Source organism: Quercus suber, unplaced genomic scaffold (assembly GCF_002906115.3).
Source record: "Quercus suber isolate HL8 unplaced genomic scaffold, Cork oak 2.0 scaffold_82, whole genome shotgun sequence".
NCBI classification, from domain to species: Eukaryota; Viridiplantae; Streptophyta; class Magnoliopsida; order Fagales; family Fagaceae; genus Quercus; species Quercus suber.
In genome coordinates, this window is record NW_027069547.1 from 1,601,376 (window position 1) to 1,612,461 (window position 11,086).

General features: G+C 31.0%; 1 protein-coding gene across 1 annotated transcript; it reads left to right on the forward strand.

Annotated features, from left to right (window-relative positions):
• Window positions 1–1,483: 1,483 nt before the first annotated feature.
• Window positions 1,484–10,374, forward strand: LOC111996024 (potassium channel AKT1). The gene is given in 10 exon segments (XM_065773915.1): window positions 1,484–1,671; window positions 3,198–3,563; window positions 3,684–3,741; window positions 3,839–4,159; window positions 4,282–4,527; window positions 4,654–4,752; window positions 4,901–4,933; window positions 5,057–5,242; window positions 5,533–5,729; window positions 10,290–10,374. Coding segments are annotated over 10 exon segments (1,779 nt in total).
• Window positions 10,375–11,086: the final 712 nt, after the last annotated feature.

Sequence of the window (11,086 nt, forward strand, 5' to 3'; positions counted from 1 at the left end):
GAAATGAAATGAAATGATTATAAGGGAATGGAAATTAATAAAATGGAATGGAATGCATTTAAGTAAGGGAAATGAATGGAAAAGAATGGAATTAAGTAACCTTGATTGGATGTTTTAAAATAAAGGAATGGAAAAGAATAAAAATGAATAGAATATAAGTAATCTTAGCAACATGGAAAAAATGGAATGAAATTATTTTATGACAATATTATTATTAGACCTCTATTTTAAAATAAAGGGTTGAACATATAGAGGTATTTTTAAAGTTTTAGTAAAAAAATCATTAAATCTAATTTTATTCCCCTCATTCCTCCCAATTTCGGGGGGAATGAAAATTTGAGATTTTAAGGGAATAGAGATGAATGAGTGTTCTCTCCTACTCATTCCATTTCCTCCCACTTAAACTCTCAAATAAGGGAATGACATTAAAACTACTAAAAAAGGAAAGGGAAGAATATTTTAAAATTATTCTTTTCATTCCTCTCCATTCCATTCCATTCTCTTCTTCCAAACGATTCCTTAAGGTCAAAAAGCTTCAACATATGATGCCTATAGTCTAAGAAGGCCACATATCTATTTAATATTTTATACAAGAATGTCAAACATAATGACAAATAATATCAGTTCTATACAGCTAGCCAGCAATAAATAAAATAAATTAAAAGAACAAGAACAATATGGTAAACTCAAATTTCAATAATCCAGCATAAACCAGAAGAGAGATGTTACGTCTACAACAATTTTACAATATTTTTACAATAAATCACAGGTGCTTAGTTGTTATTAGTTCAAATTTGAAACGAACACTAAGATTACTTTTTTGCTCCAACAATAACAACCAATAACAACCTGCCACTTAGGATTTGTTGTAAAAATGTTATAGAAATGTTATAGACATATCATTTCTCTAAACGAGAAAGAATAACACAGTAAAAATTCATTCATATCTATAATACAGAAAAAAATCAAACCAGTAAAAACAATATATAACCAGTCTTATATATATATATATATACACACAATATATAACCAGTCTTTTATATATATATATATATATATATAAATTTATTGGATAAATAGTTTTATAAAATAATTTAACTAAACTTAGTTAAAGTTTAGAAAATTAAGTTTACCTTTTGTAAACAAAAATATTAAAATAATAATAACAAAAAAAAATAAAAAATGTTGTTGTCTAGAGTAGGGATATAAGGGTCAAAAAGAGGAAGCAAACCGGTGTTTGTGACTGTGAGTGTTAGAGAAATTCAGCGAGATCGCTCATTCTATAAAAGGAGACCAGAACTATTCCATACATAGCGCATTGAAGAAGCACACAAAGAAAGAAGCATTGTCGTAACACATTGGCAACACATACACAAGAAAGAGAGACAGAGAGAGAGAAGGTGTCTTTATTTGCTGTGTACGTACGTACAAGAAAAGTTAATACAAATAGTGCTCCTTTTTTTTCTTGGTTTGTCTTATAACAATGGAGGCTCTAATAAACAGTGGACTCTGTAAGGGTTCACTGCGCAGACAAGAAGATATTGAACAGTTGTCAATGGATGGTAGCCACTACAGTTTCTCAACAGGGATTTTGCCTTCTCTTGGAGGAAGTAGTGCACGCAGAATCAAGCTCAAGAGGTTCATCATATCACCCTATGACCGCCGTTACAGGTGCAAAAGTGATTTGATTCTTGGTTTTTCTTTGTGGGCTTGTGACTTTTTGTTTCCTTTACATTCATATGTGTTTTCTATATATATATATATATATATAAAAGACTGGTTATATATTTTTTTTACTGGTTTGATTTTTTCTGTATTAATAATATGAATGATTTTTATTGGGTTAATCTTTCTGGTTTATGCTGGATTGTTGAAATTTGAGTTTACCTACCATTTTGTTCTTGTTCTTGACATTCATGTATTTATTTTTTTGGATTTTTTTTTTCTAAACTAGAATTTAATTTATTTATTATTTGTTTTGCTCTATACTATTTTTTCTGTTTATGTGTGCATGTTTAAATCTGAGTATTCTGAAAAGAAAGGTTTTGACTTTTGATTAGGGATGACCGTTAAACGGCTAAGATCAGATTATTTTTTTATTTTTTTTTTATATCAAATTCATAACTAATAGTATCACAAATAATTATTTATAACTAAAACATATCTTGATATCAAAAATCACAATATATTAAATAAAATAAACCACAAAAACTAATAAGTTTATATGCTTAGGATTTTGAAAAGTATATTAATAAATTAAAATTTAGTTAGACGGAATAAATAGATTTTATGTGATGGACACGTATTTATTTATTAAACAGATTATATGTGTCAACCCAAGTATGACATGAGTTCATTTTAGATTTTGCCACTCCCACTTTTGATTCTTTCTGAGTTCTATAATATATATATATATATATTATATTCTTTGTTTTATTTTCTTAATATTATTATTTTATGCATTTTCTTAGTTCTACTTTTTAGTAAATGGTTTTTAGTTGATGTATTTTTCCAATCTGGGTAAAAAATTTCTCCTTAAATGGTCTAAAAGGTATTCTTTTTGAACTATTTAGTTAATTTTATGCCAAAAAAGCTTTATAGCTTTTTCAAAATACAATTTTATTGCTTTTCTCTCAATAATGAGTTTCTTTTTTTTTCCCCTCCATAAATAAGCTACAATTCAAATGACACTCCCCCCCTAAAAAGATATGTATAAAAATCAAGATTATTATTATTATTTTAAAAATTCAGTATTGGATTGGTATTCTAAAAGTGAGAAACTAGTGGCTGGTTGTCATTAATTTGCATTTTTTTTTGGAGAAAATTTTTTCTTCTCTTGAAATATTGTTGAAATTATATAAGAGGTCAGGTCTAAAGTTTTAAATTTTAAACAATGACACATTTGGGTTTAAGTTGATTTTAAAGAGTCTTATTGCCAAAATAAGAGAGACCTCTGACCTGATAATAACTCTTATATATTCATGCTAAAAAGAAAGTGTTGTCAAATAAGGGAGACTTGGGATTGACTCTCCCACTCCTACTTCCACAAATTTGTGTTTAAATTCTATTATATCTATAAAATAAAATAAACAATATATGACATGCATTCTTACTAAGATTAACAAATTTCTGTCTAAAATTTGAAATAACAATATTTTTTTTGCTAAGCTCAGCTAATATTACATTGGTTATCGCAGGATTTGGGAAAATTTCCTTGTTTTTCTGGTCATCTATACCGCTTGGGTGTCGCCGTTTGAATTCGGATTCCATAAGAAGCCACATGCACCTCTCTCCATAGCTGATAATGTTGTCAATGCATTCTTTGCTATGGATATTATCATTAGTTTCTTTGTAGCTTACCTTGATAGAGCAACCTTCCTACTTGTGGATGACCCAAGAAAGATAGCATGGAAATATGCATGTTCCTGGCTTGTCTTTGATGTCATATCCACAATCCCATCTGAGCTTGCTTGGAAGATATCTCCATCACCTTTAAGGTCATATGGCTTATTCAACATGCTTCGCCTTTGGCGTCTCCGAAGATTTAGTGCCTTTTTTTCCAGGTGTAAAAAGGTTTTTCCCATCTTATGAATGCCTTCGAGCTATTGTAAAACAATATGAAAGAACATTATTTTGTTTTTGTCTTAAGTCTTAACATGGGGTTTGTTTATTCGTCAATACAGATTGGAAAAAGATAAGAACTACAACTACTTTTGGGTTCGATGTACAAAACTTCTATGTGTAAGTCTTTTAAATAACTCAATAGGACTATTTTTATAGGTGAAAGAAAAAGCATGCACAACGTAATTGTCTTATGATTTGGATATTGTTTATACAGGTTACACTTTTCTGGATTCATTGTTCTGGATGTTTCTTTTATCTTCTGGCATCACGTTATGGTAACCCCAAAAAAACATGGATTGGAACATCAATGGATAACAACTTCCTCGAACAGGAATTGTGGATCTCCTATGTGATGGCGATTTACTGGGCCATCACTACTCTAACTACTGTTGGCTATGGTGATTTACATGCAGTGAATACAAGGGAGATGATCTTTGACATATTCTTCATGCTTTGTAACCTTGGATTGACATCATATTTAATTGGAAACATGACAAACTTGGTTGTCAATGGGGCCAGTCGGACCAGTAAATATGTGAGTAAAAACTGTACTAATTGAGAGTGATACTCAGCCATACATATAAACGTAAAGAGTTAGATTTAGATTCCTGGTACATTCTTAATACCATTTCCTTGTCTTCTGTGACTGATTTCCAGAGGGATACCATTCAAGCTGCCACAAGTTTTGCTAAGAGGAACCGACTGCCTCTTCGTTTGCAAGAACAGATGCTTGCCCATTTAAGTTTGAAGTTCAGAACAGACTCTGAGGGGCTCCAGCAGCAAGAGACTTTTGATTCCCTTCCTAAAGCCATCCGGTCAAGCATTTCTAATAATCTTTTTTACTCACTTGTGGATAAGGTGTACTTGTTTCAAGGGATTTCAAATGATTTGCTTTTCCAGCTGGTAATAATTCCTTAAAAGCTGCCTCAACTTCTAATCTTTGAATGCTTCTCCTTAAATTGATTTTTGCACGGCCTCTTTTGAATAAATGTTTGCATGACTAATTTTTTCTTCATATAAATTTCAAAGGTCTCGGAGATGAAACCTGAATATTTTCCTCCTAAGGAAGATGTGATCTTGCAGAATGAAGCACCTACGGACTTCTACATACTTGTCACTGGTGCTGTGGTAATAATTCAGGGTTATTTGTTTCTCAAAATCTTAAAATCCTGATTTTTTTTTTTTTTTGGTTAATTTAAATATAGCTGCACTATTGTTTTGCAATTTTTTTTTTTCCAATTGAGAATTGCAATTTCCTTTCTGAATTGCATCACAGGAGCTATTGGTCTTCAAAAATGGAGTTGAACAGGCAAGTATGATCTCTCAAATTTTCTGAACAGCTTTAAATGGATGCATGAGAAATTCAAACATCTTTCCTGGTGTACATGATATACAAGAAGCTGACTGATGAAATAATGAAAAATGATTGCAGGTTGTTGGAGAGGCAAAAGCCGGTGATCTTTGTGGAGAGATTGGGGTACTTTGTTATAGGCCACAGCTATTTACAGTGCGGACCAAAAGATTGAGCCAGCTACTGAGGCTAAACCGTGCCACATTCTTTAATATTGTTCAGTCCAATGTTGGAGATGGGACAATAATAATGAATAATCTCCTTCAGGTCTGTGAAGTTATAGTATCTCATGACATCTAAACCTTTATCAATGTAGAAACTCTTTTTTTACTTAGACTAATCTGCACCCTTGCTGCCTTTTCTAACTTGGAACTACACTTTAAATTGTGTCCTTATGGTACAAGATTTTCATCCCATTTCCCTAGTCTTTGATGAAGCTTAGTAGATGCTGGTTTTGTATAATATAAAGAACTTGTGTAATGTGAAGTAATTTTGATTATACATATGACAAACTTTAACATATTATGTGCTACATGCCTTTTCTTCTTGGTGGGCAGCATTTGAAAGATCTTAATGACCCAATAATGTCACAAGTTTTAGTGGAGACAGAGAACATGCTAGCTCGTGGTAGAATGGACCTACCTCTTAGTCTATGCTTTGCAGCTCTTAGGGGAGATGACATGTTGTTACAACAGCTGTTGAAACAGGGTCTCGATCCAAATGAATTGGACAGCAATGGCAGGACAGTTCTGGTGTGTGACATGCTTCCACTTCTGATCTTATTAGCTGCTAGAGTGACCATCATTTGTCCAGAAAAAGAACAAGCTAGTGGAAAACTTGTGCTACTTCCAGGGAGTTTTCAAGAGCTACTTGATATTGCTGCAAAGAAATTTGGGATCCTGCCTTCGAAGGTCCTAAGTAAAGATGGAGCTGAAATTGATGATATAGAAGCCATTAGAGATGGTGACCACCTTATTTTTGTCAGTTATCTTGGAATTTAGGAATCTAACAGCAAAAGCTCTCAAACCAATGGATGCTTTTGGTACATGCATATATTGAATTTTATCTTTATTTTTTTCCTCCTTTTTTATTTAGCATCCTTCAATGTGATGGTTAGAACCTTAGCGGGCACGATCCCAAATTTCTTAGCACTAATCTCAAGTAGGTCTTGAAACTCCCTGGAAGTAGCACAAGCTTTCCAGCAACTTACCCCTTTTGTGGACAACTAATTCTCACTCTAGCTAGCAGGTGTGAACTCCATAGTTTCTCGCACAGTGCTTATCATACTTCATTCTAGGGAGCTCTGCTCACACTTCACACCCTAAATTGGCAAATGTTAATTCCCCGTGAGGTAACTCTATGATTTTCCAAGGTAAAAGAACACCCGACCAATTCGAAACAAAAATAAAAAGAAACAAAGTTCTAATAAAGGAACCCATCGGCCCTATTCTAGCACCACATAGGGTTAGCATTCTTCACTGTTAAAATTTCTCCAATTTCTGCTACATTGAAATTTAATTTCCGCATGCTAAAGGACATTCATAGTCCTTTACAATAATCTACTAACAATACAGAATAATGTCAGTTCTGAATGTCATGAAATACTTTGAGTTAACTGAAATAGCTTGCACCTTGGTACCCCTTGTTGCACTCGTTTCCTGATATATTAACAATTAAGAGGAAACGGTCACGGGGCTAGTAATTACAAGCATCAAAATGAATAAGGAAAAAAAAAATAGCCTAGATCCTTATGAGTCTAATTAAAGACATAGCAACCTCAGCAACAAAGCCTCTACACTCCTGGTGCCATAACAAACCAAAAAGCTTCCTGATGTGATTTGCAGCTAGCAAATGTCTTCTAAAATAGGTTGCAACTGAAATTGGCAGCCAGGGCCTTGAGCAGGTTGCACAATGACATTAACAGAGGAGATATATAGACCAGTTTTTCCACGTCTTCTGAGATTTGGGTTCGTCATGCATTTGTTAAATATATCCATATTTTGCAAGTCCTTTATTGATATTTCGGGTCCATTAACAAACTAATATAGTAGAATTACTTGCTTTACATTTGCAGAAATGTGCAATAGAACTGATCTACTATTTAGTGTACAATACTACTCTGCTGGCCTATAAGCACTGCTTTATTTAGTTTTAAAAATACTTGTTTTACATGTTTAGAAAGCATGATTAGGATAGCAGTAATTGCATTCCTCTTTTAAGTTCTCAAAATTTCAACACTATCATGAAAAACATTGATCAGGTTTTACTCTCAGGGATGAAAATTGCTTTTTCATAAATATCAAATTCATTTTATATCTATCATGAAAGATATTAACGTTAAAACAATAACAACGACTAAACCTTAATCCCAAAACTATAAGGTTTGCTATGGATATTTAAAAGACTAGTCATGATAATTTATAAAGTGTCTAAAGTTTACACTAGTCAATAAAAAATTTAAAAATAAAAGAAATATAATTGATTAAGCTTTAATAATAATAATAATAATAATAATTTAAAAAAAATCGAGAACCTTAGAGAAAATTGAAGTATAGAAGATTTGAGCATCGTTTCCAAATTCTGGTAAAACATAGTCAAAAATTGTAAAAAGATAGAGCTGTTTATATATAGTCTAAAATGATAGTAATTGATTTTTAATTGCATGGCAAGCATGGAATAGCAATATTTTTTTTGCTTGAGATGGAATATAATTTGTAACAATAACGACTGTCTTACTATAATTATCAATGTGTATTTTAAAATCAAATGAAGAATTACTTTTAAAATAAGAATCAAAATTGTAACTTCCCCATCAAAATTTAAGCGAGTAAAGCACCTTTGAAAAAAAAAAAAAAAAAAAAAAACTTAAACCATGCATATTGATCCCACATCGCCTAATAATTAAATAATTTTACTGTTTATATAGGTACAGTCCAGCTAGAACGAGTGATTGTGCCCTTTAGTAAGAGCAACCTATGGAAGGAACACATCTTGACTTCAGTCCCAGTAAATCCACCGTCCGACCTCCAGCTTTTTGTCAATCTCTTCTCTTTTTTACTCTTTCTTCTAAAGCGTATCCTTTTATTCCTCTAAAATAGTGTCAACATATGTATAATATTCTTTTACCCTTCTTCTAAGGTTTTTTTTTCCTCAAATATTCTGTTTTTACAAAAATAATTTACAAAGAAACATTTTATTCCTCTAAAATAGTGTCAACATATATATAATNTACTCTTTCTTCTAAAGCGTATCCTTTTATTCCTCTAAAATAGTGTCAACATATGTATAATATTCTTTTACCCTTCTTCTAAGGTTTTTTTTTCCCTCAAATATTCTGTTTTTACAAAAATAATTTACAAAGAAACATTTTATTCCTCTAAAATAGTGTCAACATATATATAATATTCCTTTACCCCTCTTCTAAGGCTTTTTTTTTTTTTTTCCCCTCAACTATTCTATTTTTACAAAAATAATTTACAAAGAAAATTCTCCCTAAATTTATTTAGTTATATCGAGTTTAACAAGCACAAGTTTCAAGTAATATTTGGCAAAAACAACCATTCTTTTAAAGAGTAAACATATACCTGATAAAATAAAAAGTGTAAACTTATAAATAATATTAAACCATGCATGTATTTGTTTTATTTATTTATTTATTTTAGAGCTCATTTCAACTTATGACATCTATTAAGAGACTTTTCAAATTGAGTTAATTAGAACCCATTTAATTCATGTATATCTAATAATGAATTATGAACCAAGTGAAGAGTTTTTGATATAAAAATAATAATGAAAAATCTAGTGCAGAGAGAAAATATGGTAACAAGCCAATCCTAATTAAGTTTTCAGAAATAAATAATATTTTAAATTTATAAATTTTTTATGACATTTAAAATGATTAATGATATTTTAAAGAGGTGGTAAGTGTATAATATATTTTAAAGGGTTGCCCCCTAAAGCCTAGGAGCCTAGGAATAGCCCCATCCCTAATTGCATGGACATTCGGCAAATAACTATATTATCATTCTAAATTGCATTGTCTAAGTGTGCATTTGGATACCGCTTATTTTATAGAAAACTGAAAATTGAAAATTGAAAACAATAAAAAAAAAAAAATATTTCGGTTACTGTTCATTAATAAAATCACTGTTCATTTGCCTGTTTGCATTATTCATATCCCATGAACAGTGCAAGAGGCGCTGGACTTTAAAAAAAAAAAATCGCAAACACCAATCCAAACAAACACTAAATTGAGCCTTTGGAACCGTTTCTATTTCCTTGCCTCTCTTACTCTCTGATATTTTAATCAAGACTTTTATTTCAATAGTTGACTTGAAATTTTCTTAAATTAGATTGATCTTGTGGGAATTAAGGAAATTTCAAAGTTAAGGTTAGGTTAATGCCCTGATTTTGGGTATTTTTTTTGTTCCAATTTAATTTCTTCCAACTATCATTAAACCATGTAGTTGAGATTTTAGATTGAAGATTTAAACTATAAATTGAGCCGAATATTATTTTTTAATTAATTATTAAAATTTAAATCTTTGCTTTTAGGGTTTGGTTTAAATACAAAGGGCACGTTTGGTACGCTGTAATGGTCATTACAGCATAATAAGAATTTCCCAAAATACTACCACATCACACCTTTGACACGATGGTCATTCTACTTATACTTCAAGTTGGAGCTTCACACACATATATACAGATTAAGATAGAGTAGAATTTCCATCATGTAAAATAAAAATCCTAAAATACCCATTTTTAAATCAAATTTCACAAAATACCCATTTAATATATATATATATATATATATATTCCTTTTGTGAATACTGCTTAATATTCTTTAAAGTATATTGTTACATGGGTTGGGCTCTTAAAAAGTGTGTTCATATTAAGAATGTTACTGCTCTTACCACGCTTTGTCTTAGCAGAGAAGCATCAGAAATATGTCACATAAGGCCCAGGATTCCATTGGGTCCAATTTCCTTCTTTTTTTTTTTTCCCCAATCGGTTTTTAATCATTGTTTTACTCAATTTATTTTTAATCAAGATTTTGCTTTCAAAGTTGGAGTTAGGTTGAGATTCTTAGATTAATTTGGGTATTTTCTGCTCCACTTATAATTTCTTCCAAATTAATCATAACTATACATTGAGCCAAATATTTATTTTATATATTTTATTTTTTTACCCAAAAAAAAAAATCGTAGCTTTTTTAGGGTTTGGCTTACACATTAAGGTTTTTTTTTTTTTTTTTTCGCTGTTGTTCCACTAAATTTAATGATTAAGGTTCATGGTTGATGAGTATAACCCTTAGTTTGGCCAGTGACTGCAATGATCACATTATAGTGATCTAATTGGGTTTAGGGATTAATTTTCAACATTATATTAGGCCTTTTTAATCTGGTAGTGGTTTCATTAAATTGGATTGAAAACAATGTGATTGGAGCATATAATTTGGGTTTTATAACTTCAACTGGGGGGAATCATAAAATTTTTGAGGGAAGTCAAATAAGTAAATTGCTAAGACTTTGACCAAATTTGAGGCTTTTGATGATTTAAATATTTTTACCAAGATGCATATAGGAAATTGAAATGCCCAATTACAGGTTTGAACCTTTCATTGGATAATGGATATGATGATCAAAAGCTAATAATTAATTAGATTTTGTGTTTGTGATTAAAAGGGTATTTTGACTATTTTCCCTTAAGTTGGGGTATTACCAATTAAAATTTTTAAATTAAGAAGCACCTAATATGAAATTGAATTTCCTAATTGACTTGTGGCATGTTCAATTGTAAGTCTTTGGTAGATTAGAAGAGGCAAGAATTTTTTTTGGGCAGTGAACTTGGGGAAAGTGTCCACTACTTATTTGTTAAAATGTGCTTATAAATCTTGTAAGATGTTAAATCCATGGGGGGGCATGTTTTAGTTTGTATTAGTCTTGACTACACAGACTCACTGTTTTTGTTAGCAGCATCTAAATATGCCTCTGTGACACAGATGCATTGACCAGTGACTGTTAGCTAACTTATAGTAATACTTTCCACCACTAGTCTTCTTCTTCTTCCTTTTTTTTTGGAACTCTTTTTTATTATTATCTATACTGGCAA